Source organism: Natator depressus, chromosome 2, assembly GCF_965152275.1.
Source record: "Natator depressus isolate rNatDep1 chromosome 2, rNatDep2.hap1, whole genome shotgun sequence".
Taxonomy (NCBI): Eukaryota; Metazoa; Chordata; order Testudines; family Cheloniidae; genus Natator; species Natator depressus.
Window position 1 is genome coordinate 212,714,432 of NC_134235.1, and position 20,657 is coordinate 212,735,088.

The 20,657-nt window shown below is 43.9% G+C and overlaps 1 protein-coding gene across 3 annotated transcripts in view; it reads right to left on the reverse strand.

Moving 5' to 3' along the window:
• The window catches only part of PHF14 (PHD finger protein 14), a 296,760-nt gene that overhangs the window by 188,099 nt on the left and 88,004 nt on the right, over positions 1–20,657 (reverse strand). For all 3 annotated transcript variants that reach the window (XM_074945849.1, XM_074945850.1, XM_074945851.1), the window contains exons 10-13: positions 19,445–19,551; positions 17,722–17,817; positions 15,023–15,126; positions 13,668–13,799 (exon numbers count right to left, since the gene is read on the reverse strand). In XM_074945849.1, the coding sequence (XP_074801950.1) occupies positions 13,668–13,799; positions 15,023–15,126; positions 17,722–17,817; positions 19,445–19,551 (439 nt within the window). The remainder of the gene's footprint in view (positions 1–13,667; positions 13,800–15,022; positions 15,127–17,721; positions 17,818–19,444; positions 19,552–20,657) is intronic.

The window sequence follows — 20,657 nt, forward strand, 5'->3', positions numbered from 1 at the left end:
ACATACCCTCAGACAGATTTGACTTCCTATTTTTGAAGAATGCTTTTTTGCCTCTACTCACCTCTTTAAGTCTGCTTTTTAGCCAGGGTAGCATTTATTTGGTCTTCTTATTTTTTTTTCTAAAGATTACTACTACATTTGACTTTATTCTTTCTTTCACAGATAGCACCCTTCCCTCAACAGTGTGACCTACTCTTTCTTGCATATTTTGTACCATGTGTGACAGAACCCTATGAGACACTTTCCTACACTTTGTACCCTGTGTGACGCTGTAATATTTTTTGTACAAGGCAAGTCTTGTGCGGTATCATTTAAAAACTCATAATTTGCTGGTTAGTATTGTCCTGGTAAAATATGTGTGCCAACATTGTATGTGAAGTTATAAGATTCCAGTATATGCTGTTATTAACGCCACAACCCTGCCCAGACAGAAGTTGTCGATCAGGTGTGTGCTTAAGAAAGGAATGTGTGCTTGCCTTAATTTGCATTTAAGCAGTAAAAAAGTCATCAAACAGTCAGGGAGATAAACGAAGTTCAAACAGTTGAATAAACAGCAGGGAATATCCTTCCACACAGCCTCTTTGGCTCCTGGTTTTCAGCTGGAAATATTTTTCAAGAGGGAGTCTGAAATTATAAAAAGGAGGGACAAACACTCCAAAGCACCCCCCCTCTCTCTTTTTGCCCATTCATTCACTGCACCTAAAGAGACAAAGGAAGCAGCCACTGGATTCTGGGGGAGTGGTCCTGACCTCAAGAGTCTGGTCAGTAAGATTGCTTAAAGCATGTGATGAGAAAACTTTTCTTTGAATCTAATGTAGTTTGTTAAGTTAGGCACCAGTAAATGTTTTATCTTTATTTTTCTTGTAATTATTTCTGACTTTTATGCCTCATTACTTGTACTCACTTCAAATCTATATCTTTGTAGTTAATAAACTTATTTTATCTAATCCAGTGTGTTCAAGTTCAAATGTCTGAGTAACTACATTTGGTAACAAGTTGTGTGCATACTCCATTACAGGAATAATAGACTCAATATATTTGTACTGTCCAGGAGAGGGTGGGGCAATACAGGATATATGTTTCTAGGGGGAAATTTGGGACTGGATGTGCATTGGGGTCACCGGCAGCATAATCAAGGCTAGTAAGAGCCAAGTTGTAGCTGGCTGGCTGAAGCACAAATACACACATAACTAGGAGCGACTTACATGCTGGAGGCTGTAAGCAGTCCAGCAGGAGATTACAGGAGCAAGGCACTGTTAAGGGCACCCCAGGTCACAGGGTCGGGGGGGACACAGCTACTCATTAGTCAGGATTGTACCCGAGTATGTCAGACCCTGGTATTATCATGTCCCACTGATTATCATCATTCCACCAAGTTTCTGTGATGCCTATTATATCAACATCCTCATTTAATACAAGCAATTCAAGTTCACCCATCTTAGTACTGAGACTTTTAACATTTGTATACAAGCACTTATAAAATTTGCTAATATTTAGTTGTCTGCCTTCATGTGATATAACTGAATGTAACTGAATTATTTTTCACTTGAGTGTTTTTCTTCAGTGCCTACCAACTATCAACTTCTATTCCATCCTCTTGACTAGGATATAGAGTATTCCCCTTTAACAAATCTTCTCACTTGGTATCACAAGCCCCCTAGAAATCTTACAAAGGAAAATTAGCGAGATTTTGCAAGTCTTAGAGGAAGAGGATGTTTATATGGATGACAGTTTTAGTTTATTAGAAGTAAAAGTGGTCTCTCATGCTGGACTATGTATGAACTATGTATGGACTATGTATATGCAGAAGCAGGGAAAGAAAGCTATCCACACGGAGAGCATTAACACCATGTGTGGAATGTCAGTAGGCATTAGGAAGCCATGGTAGGACTTGTCAGTCAGCCAGGAAAGAAATGTCTCAAAGAGGTCAGATTGGACATAAGGGGAGAGGTGCCTGTTGAGCACAAGTGTTCCTCCATCTCCTCCTCCAAAGAATTGTTACAGGTGTGATTTAGGGAGCTCCCACTTAGATCAAAATGTCCTCTACTTTTTTCCAGTTATTTGCTAATACATAGGGGAAAACAGAACCCCTCCCATCATTCCTGATGAAGAAAGCAGACACAATACTCTCCTGATCTAGGAGCATGAGGACCCCCCTTACTGTCTACAAACACACTTCTTGACAACTGGGGTAGGAGAAATGCTGTACCCCCATACTCAAAGGTCAGTATTGTTTTTATCTGAGCACTGGAATCTCCATCCCGGAGGTGGGAAGGAGGAGAGAGAAGAAATTGAGAGAGAAGTTGCAGTGGGGAGATTTAGGTTGGATATTAGGAAAAACTTTTTCACTAGGAGGGTGGGGAAACACTGGAATGCGTTACCTAAGGAGGTGGTGGAATCTCCTTCCTTAGAAGTTTTTAAGGTCAGGCTTGACAAAGCCCTGGCTGGGATGATTTAATTGGGGATCGGTCCTGCTTTGAGCAGGGGGTTGGACTAGATGACCTCCTGAGGTCCCTTCCAACCCTGATATTCTATGATTCTATGATTAAGAGAGTTTCAGTGCATGGAAACCAGAGCCCATTCCCATAGATCTACAACAACTCAGTGCTTATTTCTTATTAGCTTTGTGCAATGGACCTGCCAGATTTCTGAAGAGATTAGACTACTGAAAATCACCAAATTCAGCTCTATGGAATTCACCCATTCAAGAAGAGAACATATTTTTCGCCATAGGTAAGTGGTAATAATGTTATTGAATCTTTTAAAATTCTGCCACATTATTTCACCTCAATGAACTGATCTGTCACAGATCTAACATTCTAGGAAACTTCCTGCAATTCATATTTCTTCACTTTATTTTGAATTGTTTTATACTACATCCCATATGAATAGTCAAAAAGTATAGAATCATCGAATCATAGAAGATTAGGGTTGGAAGAGACCTCAGGAGGTCATCTAGTCCAACCCCCTGCTCAAAGCAGGACCAATACCAACTAAATCATCCCAGCCAGGGCTTTGTCAAGCCAGGCCTTAAAAACCTCTAAGAATGGAGATTCCACCACCTCCTAGGTAAACCATTCCAGTGCTTCACCACCCTCCTAGTGAAATAGTTTTTCCTAATATCCAACCTAGACCTCCCACACTGCAACTTGACACCATTGCTCCTTGTTCTGTCATCTGCCATCACTGAGAACAATCCAGCTCCATCCTCTTTGGAACCCTCCTTCAGGTAATTGAAGGCTGCTATTAAATCCACCCTCACTGTTCTCTTCTCCAGACTAAATAAACCCAGATCCCTCAGCCTCTCCTCTTATATGCCCCAGCCCCCTAATCATTTTAGTTGCCCTCCGCTGGACTCTCTCCAATTTGTCCACATCCTTTCTGTAGTGGGGGGCCCAAAACTGGCCACAATACTCCAGATGTGGCCTCACCAGTGCCAAATAGAGGGAAATAATCACTTCCCTCAATCTGCGGGAAATGCTCCCACTAATGCAGCCCGATATATGTTAGCCTTCTTGGCAAAATGTTAGCCTTCTTGGCAAAAAGGACACATTGTTGACTCATTTCCAGCCTCTCATCCACTGTAATCCCCAGGTCCTTTTCTGCAGAACTGCCACTTAGCCAGCCTGTAGCAGTGCATGGGATTCTTCCAACTTAAGTGCAGGACTCTGCACTTGTCCTTGTTGAACGTCATCAGATTTCTTTTGGACCAATTCTCCAATCTGTGTAGGTCACTATAGACCGTATCCCTACCCCTCCAGTGTATCTAACTCTCCCCCCAGCTTAGTGTCATCTGCAAACTTGCTGAGGGTGCAATCCATACCATCAGCCAGATCATTAAGGAAGATGTTGAAGAAAACCAGCCCCAGGATAGACCCCTGGGGCACTCTGCTTGATACCAGCTGCCAACGAGACATTGAGCCGTTCATCAATACCCGTTGAGCCAGCTTTTTATCCACCTTATAGTCCATTCATCCAATCCATACTTCTTTAATTTGCTGGCAAGAATACTGTGGGAGACCATATCAAAAGCTTTGTTAAAGTCAAGGTATATCACGTCCACTGTTTTCCCCATATCCACAGAGCCAATTATCTCATCATAGAAAGCAATCAGGTTGGTCAGGCATGACTTGCTCTTGGTGAATCCATGTTGACTGTTCCTGATCACCTTCCTCTCCTCCACGTGCTTCAAAATGGATTCCTTGAGGACCTGCTTCATGATTTTTCCAGGGACTGAGGTGAGGCTGACCGATCTGTAATTCCTTGGATTCTCCTTCTACCGTTTTAAAAGATGAGCACTATATTTGCCTTTTTCAAAAAGTCCGGGACCTCCCACAATTGCCATGAGTTTTCAGCGGCTCTGCAATCACATCAGCCAACTCCCTCAGCATCCTCGGATGCACTGCACCCAGCGCCATGGACTGTCTAAATAGTACTTACCCTGTTTTTCCACCACTGAGGGATGCTCACCTCCTCCCCATACTATACTGCCCAGTGCAACAATCTGGGAGCTGACCTTGAAGACTGAGGCAAAAAAAGCACTTCAGCTTTTTCCACATCATCTGTCACTATGTTGCCTCCCCCATTCAGTAAGGATCACACACTTTCCCTGACCTTCTTCTTGTTGCTAACTTACCTAAGGTGTAGAAACCCTTCTTGTTACCCTTCACATCCCTTGCTAGCTGCAACTCCAATTGTGCCTTGGCCTTCCTGATTACATCCCTGCGTGCTCAAGCAATATCTTTATACTCCTCCCTAGTCGTCTGTCCAAGTTTCCACTTCTTGTAAGCTTCCTTTTTGTGTTTAAGCTCACCAAAGATTTCTCTATTAAACCAAGCTGGTCGCCTGCCATATTTGCTATTCTTTCTGCACATCAGGATGGTTTGTTCCTGCGCCCTCAATAAGGCTTCTTTAAAATACAGCCAGATCTCCTGGACTCCATTCCCTCTCATATTAGCCGCCTAGGGGATTCTGCCCATCGGTTCTCTGAGGAAGTCAAAGTCTGCTTTTCTGAAGTCTAGGGTCTGTATTCTGCTGCTCTTCCTTTCTTCCTTTTGTCAGGATCCTGAACTCAACCATCTCATGATCACTGCTGCCGAGGTTGCCAACCACTTCTACTTCCCTTACCAATTCTTCCCTGTTTGTGAGCAGCAGATCAAGAGGAGCATGGCCCCTAGTTGGTTCCTCCAGCACTTGCACCAGGAAGTTGTCCTCATCATTCTCCAAAAACTTCCTGGATTGTCTGTGCACTGCTGTATTGCTCTCCCAGCAGATGTCAGGGTGATTGACGTCCCCCATGAGAACCAGGGCCTGTGAGCAGATGTCAGCGTGATTGACGTCCCCCATGAGAACCAGGGCCTGTGATCAGGAAACTTCTGTTAGTTGTCCAAAGAAAGCCTTGTTTACCTCATCCTCCTGGTCTGGTGGTCTATAGCAGACACCCACCAGGACATCACCCTTGTTGCTCTCGCCTCTAAACTTACCTCAAAGACTCTCAACGGGCTTTTCTCCAGTTTCATACTGGAGCTCTGAGCAATCATACTGCTCTCTTACATACAGTGCAACTCCTCCATATTTTCTCCCCCACCTGTCCTTCCTGAACCGTTTATACCCATCCACGACAGTGCTCCAGCCATGTGAGTTATCCCACCAAGTCTCTGTTATTCCAATCACATCATAGTTCCTTGACTGTGCCAGGACTTCCAATTCCTCCTGCTTGTTTCCCAGGCTTCTTGCGTTTGTGTACAGGCACCTAAGATAAGTAGCCGACTGCCCTACTTTCTCAGTATGAAACAGAAGGCCTCCCCTGTTGCACCCTCCTTCTTGTGTTTCCTCCCGGTATCCCACTTCTCCACTTACCTCAGGGCTTAGGTCCCCGGTGAACCTAATTTAAAGCTCTCCTCACTAGGTTAGCAAGCTTGCCTGCGAAGATGCTCTTCCCTCTCTTCGTTAGGTGGATCCCATGTCTTCCTAGCAATCCTTCTTCCTGGAACAACATCCTATGGTCGAAGAATCCAAAGCCCTCTCTCCAACACCACCTGCGTAACCACATATTTACTTCCACAATTCAATGGACCCTTTCCTTCAACAGGGAGGATGGACGAGAACATGATCTGCACCTCAAACTCCTCTATCCTTCTTCCCAGAGCCACATAAGTCTGCAGTGACCCAGTTAAGGTCATTCTTGGTAGCATCATTGGTGCCCACGTGGAGAAGTAGGAAGGGGTAGCGGTTCTAGGGCTTGATCAGTCTTGGCAGACACGCCATCACATCCTGAATTCTAGCTCCAGGCAAGCAGCACCAGTTCCTGGTCTGGACAGCAGATGGATGACTCCATCCCCCTTAGGAGGGAGTCACCGACCACCACCACCTGTCTCCTCCTCTTGGGAGTGGTGGTCATGGAACCCCCATCCCTAGAACAATGCATCCCATGCCTTCCAGTTGATGAGGTCTCCTTCTGATTCCTTCCCTCAGATGACTCTTCCAAACCATTCTCTGCCGTAGTACCTGTGCAGAGAGCCTGAAAACGGGTCTTTACCTCTATCTGCATTGGGGATACATGGGTTCTCCTCTTTCTTCTTCTGGAGGTCACATGCTGGCAATTTTCTTCCCTGTGCTGCACTGCAGTACCAAATGCTGACTTCCATCCAGAAAGTTTTCATTTTCTCTGATGCAACACAGGGTTGATACTTCGGTCTCTAGTCCTTTAACCTTCTCTTCCAATACTGACCCGAGCTCTCAGACTCAGCGCTATAGGTTTTTCTTCACAGTGTAGACATACCCATAGGGGCTAAGCAATGTGTGTTTGGAGGCATCATCCATGTACATATATAGTTATAATAAAACATCACTTGAGAAAATTGAAATCCATTCATTTTCTCATCAAAACACTATTCTGACTCTTTTGACGTTATTATTACAACACTAATTTTTCAAAATACTGTTCCCTATATTTTTTTTATAAAGATGTGAAATTATTCTTTTTTGCTTCCTCCACTGAAATATTCCTACATTTCAAATTAAACTGAACTCAAAAAAATATCGGTTACTCACCTTCTCGTAACTGTTGTTCTTCAAGATGTGTTGTTCATGTCCACTCCAATCAGGTGCGTGCACGTGCACATGCATGATGGCTGGAAGATTTTTCCCTTAGCAGCGTCCGTCAGGTAGGCCTGGGCTCCCCCTGGAGTCACGCCCTTATGGTGCCTAATATATAGCCCTGCCGACCCACCACCCCTTCAGTTCCTTCTTGCCAGCTACTCCGACAGAGGGGTAGGAGGGTGAGTACTGGAATGGACAAGAACAACACATCTCGGAGAACAACAGTTACAAGAAGGTGAGTAACCGTTTTTTCTTCTTTGAGGGCTTGTTCATGTTGATTCCAATCAGGTGACTCACAAGCAAAATTAGGAGGTGCGGTCGGAGCTATCCACTGACTGGAGTACTGCTCTACCAAAGGCCGCATCATCTCTGGCCTGTCTAGTAATTGCACAGTGAGCAGCGAAAGTGTGTATCGATGACCATGTAGCCGCCCTGCAGATTTCCTAGCTGGGGACTTGGGCCAGAAAAGCTGTTGATGAAGCTTGTGCTCCTGTAGAGTTCGCCGTTATCGCAGTAGCACAGTCCACAGTCCATGATGAAATCCACTGTGCTGAAACAGGCTGGCCCTTCACTCTGTCCGCTACTGCGACGAAGAGCTGTACCGACTTCCTGAACAGTTTCGTCCTTTCTATGTAAAAGGCCAGCGCTCTGCGGACGTTGAGAGTGTGGAGTCTCTGCTCCCTGCTACTGTCACGAGGCCTGGGGTAGAACACAGGGAGGAAAATATCCTGGCTGATGTGGAACTGCGATACTACCTTCGGAAGGAAGGCCGGATGTGGTCTGAGCTGAACCTTGTCCTTAAAAAACACGGTGTAGGGATGCTCGGACGTTAGAGCCCTAAGCTCAGACACCCTCCGGGCTGAAGTTATCGCCACCAGGAACGCAACCTTGTAGGAGAGGTAGAGCAGGGAGCAAGTTGCAAGAGGCTCAAAGGGATGCCTCATGAGCTCAGAGAGGACCAAGTTAAGGACCCAAGCAGGAATTGGCTAGCGGACATGTGGGTACAACCTGTCAAGGCCCTTCAGGAAGCGACTGACCAGGGGGTTAGCGAAAACCGAGCAGCCCTGTACCCCCGAGTGGAAAGCCAAGATGGCAGCCAGGTGTACTCTTATAGAAGACAAGGAGAGACCTTCCTGCTTTAGGTGGAAAAGATAATCCAAAATCTTGGGCGCTGAGGCTAGCGCTGGGAGAAAGTTGCACTGAGCTGACCAAATTGAAAATCTCTTCCACTTGGCCAGGTACGTGGCCCTAGTGGAGGGTTTCCTACTGCCCAAAAGAACCTGTCTGACTTGTTCTGAACAGGAAAGCTTGAACGGGTCCAGCCATGGAGCCTCCAGGCTGTGAGATGCAGCGACTGCAGGTTTGGGTGCTGGAGCCGCCCTTGATCCTGCGTGAGAAGGTCTGGGAAAAGCAGGGTCATTGGGGCTCCCACCAACATGTCTAGGAGAGACATGTACCAATGCTGGCGGGGCCAGGCTGGTGCTATGAGAATGACCCGAGCCCGGTCTCTGCGGATCTTGAGCAGGACCTTGTGGACGAGCGGTATGGGTGGGAAGGCATATAGAAGCAGACCCCCCCAATGGAGAAGGAACTGTGTAGCCCGGACTGTGATTCTGGAAGGAGTAGAACTGCTGACACTTCCTGTTGCATCATGTAGCAAAGAGATTGATCAGAGGACAGCCCCACCTCTGGAAGAGTGACAATGCGATGTCCTGGTGAAGAGACCACTCATGGCTGTGAAAAGACCTGCTGAGGCTGTCCGCCAGCTCGTTTTGGACCCCTGGAAGGTACGATGCCTGTAGATTGACTGAGTGCTCTATATAAAAGTCCCATAACCTGAGGGCTTCCTAGCACAGGGGAGAGGAACATGCACCCCCGTTTGTTGATACAGAACATCGCGGTAGTATTGTCCGTCATGACCTGCTAGATACGGGAGGAATGACTGACACGGTAGGCGTACCACCCTGAGCTCCCTGACATTGATATGAAGATGGAGATCTGACTGTGACCAAAGGCCCTGAGTCCTGTGGTCCCCCAGATGAGCCCCCCCAACCCAAATCTGACGCGTCCGTTACTAGAGTCAGGGATGGTTGTGGGGCAGTGAAGGGGACTCCTGAGCACACCTGCTGAGCGTCCGTCCACACAGGAGCGAGTCGAGGATGGGTCGAGGCAGGGTCATGATCCTGTCCAAGCTGTCCCTGGCGGGTCTGTACACTGACAAAAGGCGCGGCCGAAGCCTGAGTCTGGGGTGTCGAACCACACATGTACAGGCAGCCATGTGGCTGAGCAGTTTGAGACAATTTCTCGCGGTGGTGGTGGTGAACTGCCTGAGTCCCTGGATCATGGCATCGAGGGTCTGGAATCTTACCTGTGGGAGGAATGCTCTGGCTTGGGTTCAGTCCAGAATCGCCCTGATGACCTCTATCCTCTGGACTGGGGACAGAGTCAATTTCGCCTCGTTCAGTAGGAGGCCCAGATTCTCAACGGTGGCTTTGATGAATGCCACCCGAGACTCCACCTGAGCCCCGGATCGGCCTTTGATCAGCCAGTCATCGAGGTATGGGAAAACCTGTACCTGATGTTTCTGCAGAAAGGTGGTGATGACTACCATGCACTTGGTGAAGACTTGAGGTGCTGCTGACAGGCCGAAAGGGAGGACCGTAAATTGGTAATGGGAACCGTTGACCACAAACCCGAGGTACTTTCTGTGGTTTTGCGCTATTGCTATGCGAAAATACGTGTCCTTCAAGTCTAGGGTGGTGTACCAGTCTGCTGGATCCAATGAAGGGATAATGGAGGTCAAGGAGACTATACAGAACCTGAGTTTCCTCATAAACTTGTTGAGGCCGCGCAGGTCCAGGATAGGCCTTAGGCCACCCTTGGCCTTTGGTATTAGGAAATAGCAGGAATAGAAACCCTCGTCCCTGTGCTCCAGTGGAACCTCCTTCACAACCCCTAGCGCTAGGAGCGATTGCACCTCCTGCATGAGAAGTTGCTGTTGACTAAGGTCCCTGAAGAGGGACGGGGAATGGGGGAGGAAGGACGGGAAGGCACAGAATTGGATGGACTATACCCACTCTATTGTGCAAAGCACCCAGTGGTCCGAAGTTATATGGGACCATGCACAGTAGAAAGGGGATCGTCGTGAGGAAAAGGTAAGGCAGGGTGAATCCAGTCTCTGATCTGGTGCGCTGTCCTCGACCGCACCTCCAAAATGGCGGTTTAGGGCCAGAGGGCAGTTTGGGCTGGCCTTGGTTAGCAGAGGCACGTTGCCTTCTTCTACCACTCCAGTTCCTCCTCCTAGAGTTGTCCTGGCGGTTCTGCTGTTGGAACTTTTGAGGAGGTTGTGGACAGAAGTGTCTGCGCTGTGTGGTGGGGGTATGCAAGCCCAAGGATCTGAGGGTGGCTCGGGAATCTTTTAGGCTGTGAAGCCATTTGTCTGTCTTCTCTGAAAACAGAGTCTCACCCTCAAACAGGAGGTCCTGAATCCTTTGTTGGACTTTGTAGGGTAACCCTGAGACTTGCAACCAGGACCCCCGTTGCATAGTCATCTCTGTCTTGGGCCTTGGGCAGCCCTGCAGAGTAACTACTGTAAAACTCTTGTGGCAGCATCTGCAGCATCTAAGGCTGCCTGCAGTGAAGCACAGGAGACTAATTTCCCTTCTTCCACCAAGGCGCTGAACTCTGACTGAGAGCCCGAAGGGATGAGCTCAGTGAACTTAGCCATGGAAGCACAGGTGTTATAAGAGTACCTGCTCACAATGGCCTACTGGTTAGCAATATGGTGTTGTAGACCGCCAGTGGAGTAGATTTTCCTACCCAAAAGATCCAGCCGTTTAGCATCCCTATTCTTTGGGGAAGGACCTTGGAAACCTTGCCTCTCCCGCTGGTTAGCCACATCGACGACCAATGAGTCTGGAGGCGAATGGGAGTAGAGATGCTCAAAGCCTCTGGAGGGGATGAAATACCGGCGCTCACTGCGTTTGGTAGTGGGTGGCAGAGATGCCGGCATCTGCCATAGAGTTTTGGTGGTGTCCACCACCATCTTTATGAAGGGTAACGCTACCCGTGAGGGCCTCGAGGATGCTAGGATGCCCACCGTGGGATCTGTGTCCTCAACCACCTCCTCAGCCTTGATGCCCAAGCCTTGGGCAGCCCTGCAGAGTAACTACCGTAAAACTCTGCTGTCCTCTAACGCAGGGGCTATCGACGTCCCTGCCAATGCTTCATCCGGCAACGAGGAGGAGAAAGCGTGTGCCAGTGGTGGAGGCTCCCTGCCGTCTGTCCCGGACAGGTCACATGACTCCCAGGGCAGTGTTGGAGGAGGTGGTGCCGGGGCAGTAGGTGTCATACGCAACGTCGGCATCAGTCTCACAGGAGGGAGCTGCATCGGCACACTCACGGGGCCCTCGGGGTTGGGGGGGGCACGGTGCCAACATCGGCACCTGGGCCGTAAGTGCCTACATTGAGGTCAACATCATCAACAGTGCAGGTGTGGGAGATGGGTGTGTTGACGTTGTGAAGGCTGGTGCTGAAGTCGGAGCCAAGCATGGTGTTGGAGTCTATGACGGTGCTGGAGGAAAAGGTTTTGGGACCGTAGGCACCGGGTGCGGATGCACAGCGGAAGGCAGTACGTAAGTGGTGGAGGTGACTGAAGATGTCGCTGAGCGTGGGCCCTGGGGTTCTCCCTGGCCCTGGTGATCAGCTCAGAGAGTCCAGAAGGGCCACTGAGGCGGGTTCTGCCACTACAGAGGACATACCTGATGCTCCTTTCTGTTTTTGCCCGACCTCGCTCTACGGCTTATGCTCGTTGAGCGATAGGAGTCAGGCTTTGACTCCGAGGTCTCAGACATTGAAGACCACGGAGGAGCCAATCCTTGGTGTCTTGAACAGCAAGAGTTCGGGGAGTGAGAAGGCTCTCTGTCGGAGCATGTAGGTGTCGATGGACAAGGTGAAGGGGAGTGCCTCGACATCATAGCCGGCTTTCCCTTAGAATGCACTGGAGGACAGGGCTCTGTTGGCACTGAGGGTTCCTCCCTGGCTGATGAGAACAGTGCTATCAAGTGGAGGAGATCTCTGGTGGCATGGTACGCTTCCGGTGTGGACAGGAGCTGAAGCTGCTGTGTAGGTGCCGGAGATCGAGGTGGGGCCGGACCCGACTGCTTCACCTGGACAGGAGTCAACACAGCCCCAGAAGGAGACGCCGAGGAGTGGCCCGCCTGGGGTCACACTTCTCGAGGCTTAGCTGGAGAACGGTCATCTGGCTTTTTCTTCTTTTGAGGCACCGGCAAATGGGAGCGGTGCCTACTACCAGAAGGGCCCCCTGAGGAGCCATGGCATTGCCGAGCGCCCCTGGAGGACTCCTTCCTTGGCGCCGAAGTCACCGACAACAGGTGGGGGCGCAAGGCTGCTGTTCCCGTTCTTTAAATGTTCTCGGGCGGAACTTGCACCAGATCTTGCAATGATCTTTCTGATGAATCTCCCCCAGGCACCGAAGACATGACGAGTGCAGATCACTCTTAGGCATGCACTTGGCACAAGCCAACCCAGTTCTTAAATCCTGGGGACCGCAGCATCCCACGGTGCCAGGGTCAGAGTGGGGGGGAACCTCCAACTATTATACTATACTAAACTTTAAACTGGTACTAACAACAACTAACTATATACACTGAATAATGAAGAAAACTTGCTGCGCAAGAGCCAAGGGACGTTCCAGTCACCGACACTGGCGGTAAAATGGAACTGAAGGGGTGGCGGGTCGGCAGGGCTATATATTAGGCGCAATAAGGGCGCAACTCCAGGGGGCGCACAGGCCGACCTGAAGGAGACTGCTAAGGGAAAAATCTTCCAGCCATCGTGCACTTGCGTGTGCACGCCCCTGATTGAAATCGACATTAACAAGCACTCGAAGAAGATCTGTATTTATTGAATAGAGGTTACTCCATAATTTAGAAAAGATGTCAAAGATTATGACCAGGTGATGAAACATTATCAATGACTAGATTTATTAATTTAAGAAATAACTTTTCCCACAAATTCAACTAGATGTTCCAATGCACAGTGCCCAATACAAGTACTTAAACTGCACTTTAATTTAAGTTTGTAATCTAATCACTTATTTGTACTTTAACAAGAATTATTTAGCTTGAATTATCTATTAAATATACACATTTCAGATTAACAATCAAAAACTGTCTTCAATGAGCATGAGTTTAGCAAATCTCTATAAATAAAATTCACATTTCAGAGATGTAGATTATAGTGCCTCGCCTGATAAGTTGAGTGAAATGTCAATATTGTAAATGAGCATAACCCAATTCCCCTACCCTTCCATGGAAACATAAGTGATGAAAGTGAAGTCAGAATAAAGACAGACCTTAATCACATAACTTAATTTTTAACAGTAATAATGACCAGGGAAAGAAACTTGAAATTAAGGTAGTCTAATTTAAGCAGTATTTGGCAATGCCTAAATACTCAAAACTTACAACCCTTTTCATATTTAAGTTTTACTTGGAGTGCATGGAAATGGCAGAAGATAACTAACTAACAATATTGTTACTTACCAATAACTGTTTTTAGTCTTCCTTGGCATTCTTGTAAGAGGAGGGTCCAGACACCCAAGATGATAATGTAGTTTACAGGTATCACACAGTAAGAGGAGGTGTTGATCATGGTTCTTCTTACAAATTCCACAACTTTGAATAAATGCAGCCAAAAAAAGCATTAAAATTACATTTGAGATAGTAAAGCATATATTATACAGTACCGTATTTTTTAGTGACAATAAAAAGTGCAAGTATGTAAATATATGTTAATGACATCATACAGTTTTCACAGTATTCATTTAAAATTAACTACATATTACTTTTGAAAATGTTTATGACTAAGCAGCTTTTAAAACTATGTGATATCTCATCTTCTAACATTTTCTTTAAATTTCATATTCAGGTGCTGTAGAACTGCAGTTACCCTTCTGATGCTCGAATCAGGATATCCCATGATATTACCAAGCACCAGTGCAAAACACAATACACAGGGGGGCATCACCATGCCAGCACAAAGTGGCTAAGTTGATTAGTATTACTACTATTAATCATTTATCTATTTAAATAACATTGAATGACAGGACTGCAGTATCATCATGCTGGATAATGTACAAACATAGAATAAATCAGAGTTCACTTTTTAAATTGAGCTACTGTACCAATATTCTCAAAAAGAAAAGGAGTACTTGTGGCACCTTAGAGACTAACAAATGCTCAAATAAATTTGTTAGTCTCTAAGGTGCCACAAGTACTCCTTTTCTTTTTGCGAATACAGACTAACATGGCTACTACTCTGAAACCTGTACCAATATTGGCATTCTAGTTTAATAGTACAAAATTAATCTTTTTGAGACTTATTTATCACATAATGAAAAGAAAGAAAGAAAGAAAGAAAGAAAGAAAGAAAGAAAGAAAGAAAGAAAGAAAGAAAGCTTGCTGACCCATCAACTGGGAGGGTAAATTTCCTCAAATGGCAAGTATTTTTAACACTGTACTTCTGAATACATAATATTGTTTGTACCAAAATCCTCACAGCAGTATAGACTACCTAATTCAAAAGACAATAGCATGGATTTAAAATTTCCACATTACAGTTGCAACAGATTCTGATATTTCAGATGTAGAAGCCATTTCTCTTTAAAGCACTGCAGTCTATTAACAGAGAAAGCCCTGCCAATGTGTGTGCCAAAATAAAGAAATGACTCAACTTCTTAGCTTGGAGATAAACATAACTCTAATGGCAGCCAACAGTAGGTAAGATGTGGGGGAGGGATTTTCTTCAATTTTTGTGTAAATAAACACGTCAATTATAAATATTTATCAACACTCTCCGTACTATATCATGCCTATTCTATCAAGATTGCATTACTTGCCTATAAAGTACTGCTGGAAGCGTAGACGTCTTTTGTGTCCCTCCTTCCTTTTTACTTGGTTTCCTCTCCTTGGGTGCTCGCAAAATTGCTGGAATGTTCAATTTCTATTGGATTTGAACAAATGCAGTTTATACATAAGTTTTTTGGGGAAGAATCTAAGTATACCATTCCCGCCCATTTGCCACTCCACAGCCAGTTAATTTTGGTCAACCGCACAATACTACTTGTATGAGGGGGAAAACTTATTTCTAAACTACTTTACAGGAAAGAGCAACTACAGTATTTATTTTGTCTCAAAACAAAATTTTGTTTTTCACAGAATTACAGTTAGTTTTACATTGAAAAATGTGAAACAAAAAACATGCAAACACTAAAGTCCTGGCTTTTAACTTTCCCCCCGAACTTGAGAGAGAGAGAGAGAGAAAGAAAGAAAGAAAACCCATTATACTTGACAAAAGAATATTGAGGCAGTTTATTTTCCTCAGCCTCTCTGTTATACTGGTGCTCCATAGGTTAATTAGAAAAATTATCTTATTGGACCAAACTCTCCACAAAGCAGACGAGATTCTCTTCGGGTTTCTACTAATCTGCAGTATGCAAGCTTCTCAGACAGCAACCATCTATCAAAGTCATTTCTTGGCGGCCCTGTGGGCCTGCATCTGTTCAACCAACTGGAAAAAAGTGTCATGCAAGCTGTGCAAATGAATTTTACTTCTACTTCCTATTTTTTTTAAATTTATTAATGTTTGCACTGGGAAATACACTCGTGAAGTTTTCAAAAAACTATTTTTAAAAGGTAAAATCTTGTTCCAGACAGACCACGTTCTACTAACAAAGAGAGATTTTTGTATAAGACAAGTAGGCAAAAAAAAATTCAGCCAGCTTGGCGTGAGTAACCAATATGATTAAACCACAAGCATTACTGCAGACATCAAGGGTAGATTTCATTTTAAGTACAGTAATACAAACACAGAAGTACCAAAGGCCATCACAAAAATCTCTGACACAGAGTTAGGTGATGTCTTTTATTCTCATCCTCTTAAAATACTGACTCACTATAATATTTATTCTGCACAATTCCCAAAAGCACCTTTATAAGTATGGTATGTCAATGTTCAATACATTACATCTTGAAAAAGACTACTGTCTTCCTTGTGTGCCTGCCACATATAAGCCTTTTAGGGCGGGTATGGGAAATATTACATAAAAGACCAATGAAATGACTCACTATTTCAGAAACACAGCCATCTACATGCTGACAGATAGTTTTCAGTGTGAAAAAGAACACATGTACTGAACAAGTGTTCTCAATCTTCTTTAAAAACATGACTGGAAATAGTTTCATGTTCTCTTCTGATGTGTTAAGGAAAAGTTAGCATATGTGACTCCATTTTGGTTTGGGGCCCGCCATTGTCTAAAAGCAAGCACATCATGCACCAGGAGGAGTGTTCCTTAGATACTGCATTCCTGTGAAAACCGTCCCCCCTTGTTTCCAGCCTGTCTCGACTCCCGGTTTCTATTCTTTGCCTGTTCCTAACTCCCTGCCTCCTGGCCTTGATGTGAGCCTCCCATCCTGATAAGAAAGGCTACTGGTGCATTGCTTTAGGACCATGTTGTGTAGCTGAAGTAATGGTTTAGCACAGGGAATGTACTTAGCAGGGATAGGTGGTAGATAAGGGAAGGGTTTGTCTATTGGCTAAGGTTTCTGACGCACGAGGGCAACGTGCTTTGCTAAAAGGTATATAATCTCTGTATAACCTGCATTCGGGGTCCCCTCCTGACTAGCAGGGGGGCACCACGCTCGAGCGTAATAAACTTAGTATCTTTGGGAACTCTGCAGCTGTGGACTTTGTTCGTGTGCCTCAGCCTAGACTCGAACTGCGCGTGACCTATCGGGTATAATTCGCAGCAGTTCTTGTGCGTGACCTATCAGGTATAATTCGTAACAGTTTGTGTGCATGACCTGTCAGATATAATTCGTAACAGTTTGTGTGCGTGACCTATTAGGTATAATTCGTAACAGATGGATAAATGACACATTGCCATATTACATATATGGGGTTTCAGTGATTTATCATGAACATGATCCGTGTATCCGTTTAGTTTTTATCTTAATTCAATGAATTTATGAGCATATTGAAGCATGAAATGTACCTCCTTCCTTGCAATGGACAACATGGTCACTGGTAGCATCAAGAAATAATTAAACATTCCCATATTACTGATATCATATACTCACTATTTCTAAAAAAGGGTACATCTTTTTATCTGCATAATTTAAAAAACACTGTTGCAAATGATGTGCGGTTTTAGAGATGTACAGTTTATAAAATGGTCATAAACAGTCAATACAAACCCAAGGAACCATTCTACAGTATTTGAAACCTATAACTGCTGAAGAAAAAGTGCAGGGGAATACGGTGGGATTAACTCATGCTTCAGGTTTAGCTTTATCACAAATGACAGGTCAATCAGTTACAGCAAATGAAAGAATTTTGCAAACAAGATAGCTATTATAACAACAAAATTAAGCTACAGGTTCCCAGTAGGTTGCTTGCAGAGCTTTAGATATATTTTATTCAGAAATCATGAACCCCCAGAGTATGCAAAGGTGACAGATACAAAATAAAAAAACCTATTCTCTGAAAATCATGTGCACCTGTGTGATGCAAAAGAGAGGGGGGGAATGAAAAGCCAACCTGCCCAATGATTCTACCCAGTAGAGTCCATATTCCTTGCCCTTCATTTCGTAGCTTTCCATTCATATTTTGTAGCTCTTCCAAGGACTCACACAGCTGAAAATAAAAAATTGAAAAACTCTTTTAAAGTTCATTTACTGAAGTTATTCAGCATCTATTATGTGAGAACTCTTTACCTATAACTTTTATAAAATACATAATTAAAAACACAATGAAACTCAATAGTCATGTCAATACATCAGAGATCAGTGCAGCCATTCAGGCATATAACAGCACTAAGAAGAAAGTTGGGCAGCCATCTGTTTCGTAAAAGAGGATCTGAAGTAATTCAGCATGACAGTTAGGTTCCACAATCACAATCACAATCAGAAAGCAAAATTAAAGTATACTAATGCATCGTACAAATTGTACTATACTATTTGCAGCTATGAAGTTATGACAAATGTTTCTATACAGGGAATCAAGTTTTGTTCCTTCACCACCAAAAAAAACACACACTCTTAAAAAACCAAGCACTTATTTTGTTAATTAAAAGAACACCGAAGCAGAAGACAGTATTCTGAAAAGTAATCGCCAGCTATAGTACTGTATGTACAACCTAGTATTTTGTTAATTGTCTCCTCCATTCCTCTCTTGTTATTCTTGGACAATACAACAAGCAGGTATTAACATTTGTTTGCATTTAAAACATGTGTTTAAACCACTTTTGATCAATTCTAACCTGCTGAATTCAGCAAGCATCAGTATATTATCCTGCACAAATAATAATTTTAATGGATTTATACATATATATATTATATATATAATTTTTATAGAATAGAAAAATATAGAATCATATATATTATATTATATATTTTATTTTATATATATTATATAATTTTGTATATATATATTACATAATTTATATATTTTATATATATATTATATAATTATATATAGAATCATAGAATATCAGGGTTGGAAGGGACCTCAGGAGGTCATCTAGTCCAACCCCCTGCTCAAAGCAGGACCAATCCCCAACTAAATCATCCCAGCCAGGGCTTTGTCAAGCCTGACCTTAAAAATATAGTTTCAAAACAGTTCAAAAAGTCATAAGGCAATTTTTAATCAACACTAACTCTTCCACATACCACAACTTGCTTCATACACATTCATTATAGCAGCACTTCTTTGAGCCAATGTTATCATCTGTTGCTCCCCCATAAAAAAAGTTTTGGGAAGGCTCAAAATTTAGATATTGATAAAAACATGGGCAACTGTTTTCATGTTTTGTTTTGTTTTGTTTTGCACACTATTTCATGTGAACAATTCCTGCACTGCTAGAAATCCAGACACTACCACTAGATGAGAACCTGAAAGTCAAACTACCCAAAAACAAAACACAGAGTGACAAGTCAGGGGTCACTGTCCAAACTAAGTGCACACAAACAGCAAAAATGGTAAAAAGTAAGGCCCAAATCTTTCAGTTGGTTCCATGCAAAAGAGCCTCTGTGCTCAGGTGGAGCCCTGTTAATGAAGCTCTATGTGAAGGATCAGTGCCCAACTTAGATTTTAGAAATTCACTGTAGTTGTGATAATTTAAAGTAGGAAAGGTAAGATATATTTTAAGTAGCATTTTTATCCTGGTACTCCTCCTCTAAATAGCAGTTTTCCCTTTGAAAAGCAAAATTCTAACAGTTAACTCTCAGATGCTTAGTACAGTTGTATTCACTGCTTTTCTTACCTTGTTATATTCCACATGAAGTTTTTCTTGCTCATTTTCTAGTTTATCCTTAATATTCTTCTGTTCAGCCATATTTTCTTGGATCTGAATCATGCGCATATTTCTCTCTGTTTAAATAAAATCCAGTCCTTTCTAGCTTTAGTTGCATTTGTTCAAGTGTCCCACATTGTTAACATATGGAACAAGTCATTTAAGCACTAAGTTAAAAAAATCTTAAAATGTGAAACTACTACTACAGAGAGAGAGAGAGAGAGAGAGAGAGAGAGAGAGAGGATCAAATTACAGGACACTGTCTTGTTGAATGATCTATGAGAGTGACGGAATACAAGCACTTTCCCACCATGTAGACCTGGGAAAAAAAAATTTGATGAATAGTTTATTTGCAAAAAATGCAGTTTTGATTAACCCAAAACTATTCTTGAATATGACACAAATTTGTGAGTAGTTTTGGATCATTTTTCTTTTCAGTACTTGGATGTCATTCTCAAAATGGCCAGAGAAAGTAGTGGTGAAATGGAGGTGATTGCCAGAGCCCTCCTTGTAACTTTTAATCAAGTGGTTAGAGCCCTCACCCAGGATGTGGGAGATGCAGATTCAACTCCCCTCTCTGCTGATATGGAGAAGGGATCTGAACTTGAGTCTCCCCCATTGCATTATATTACCCGGGCCATGGGCTAAGGGAATATACTGGTGTGGGTCTTTGGTGTGACTGCCCTTATCACTGGGATAAAAATTATAAGGCATCATCACCAAGTCTACCTCCTCGAATCTATCCCGTTAAAAAAAATACCCACAACACATTTTTTTCAATTTGCTAATTTTTTTTGCAGTTTCTAGATTCAGTTAACCCACAACAAATCTTTTTTAAAAAAATCTGAATCTCCTAGTGAACTGAACAAAATCAGTTATTCACCAAGCTCTACTGCCACATACTTTTGCTGCATGAGCAAAGTCAGAGTGAGATAACTGTTTGGTGATGTACTGATTGGTCATCTCAGGCTAAACCAGCTGATCTCAATCACAAGAGCATGCCATTCTAAGGTGGAAACAGAGTACTGAGGACCTAAAGACACAGTGCCCAAGATTTTGCTAGGGATGTTCAGAGGGGAGAGAGATGCTCTTCCACCTAACTTCAAAGAGGACAAAACAAAAAAGGTGCCAAATATCTACACTTCCATGCCTGTCAACAAAAACATACTCCCTGCTGTTTATG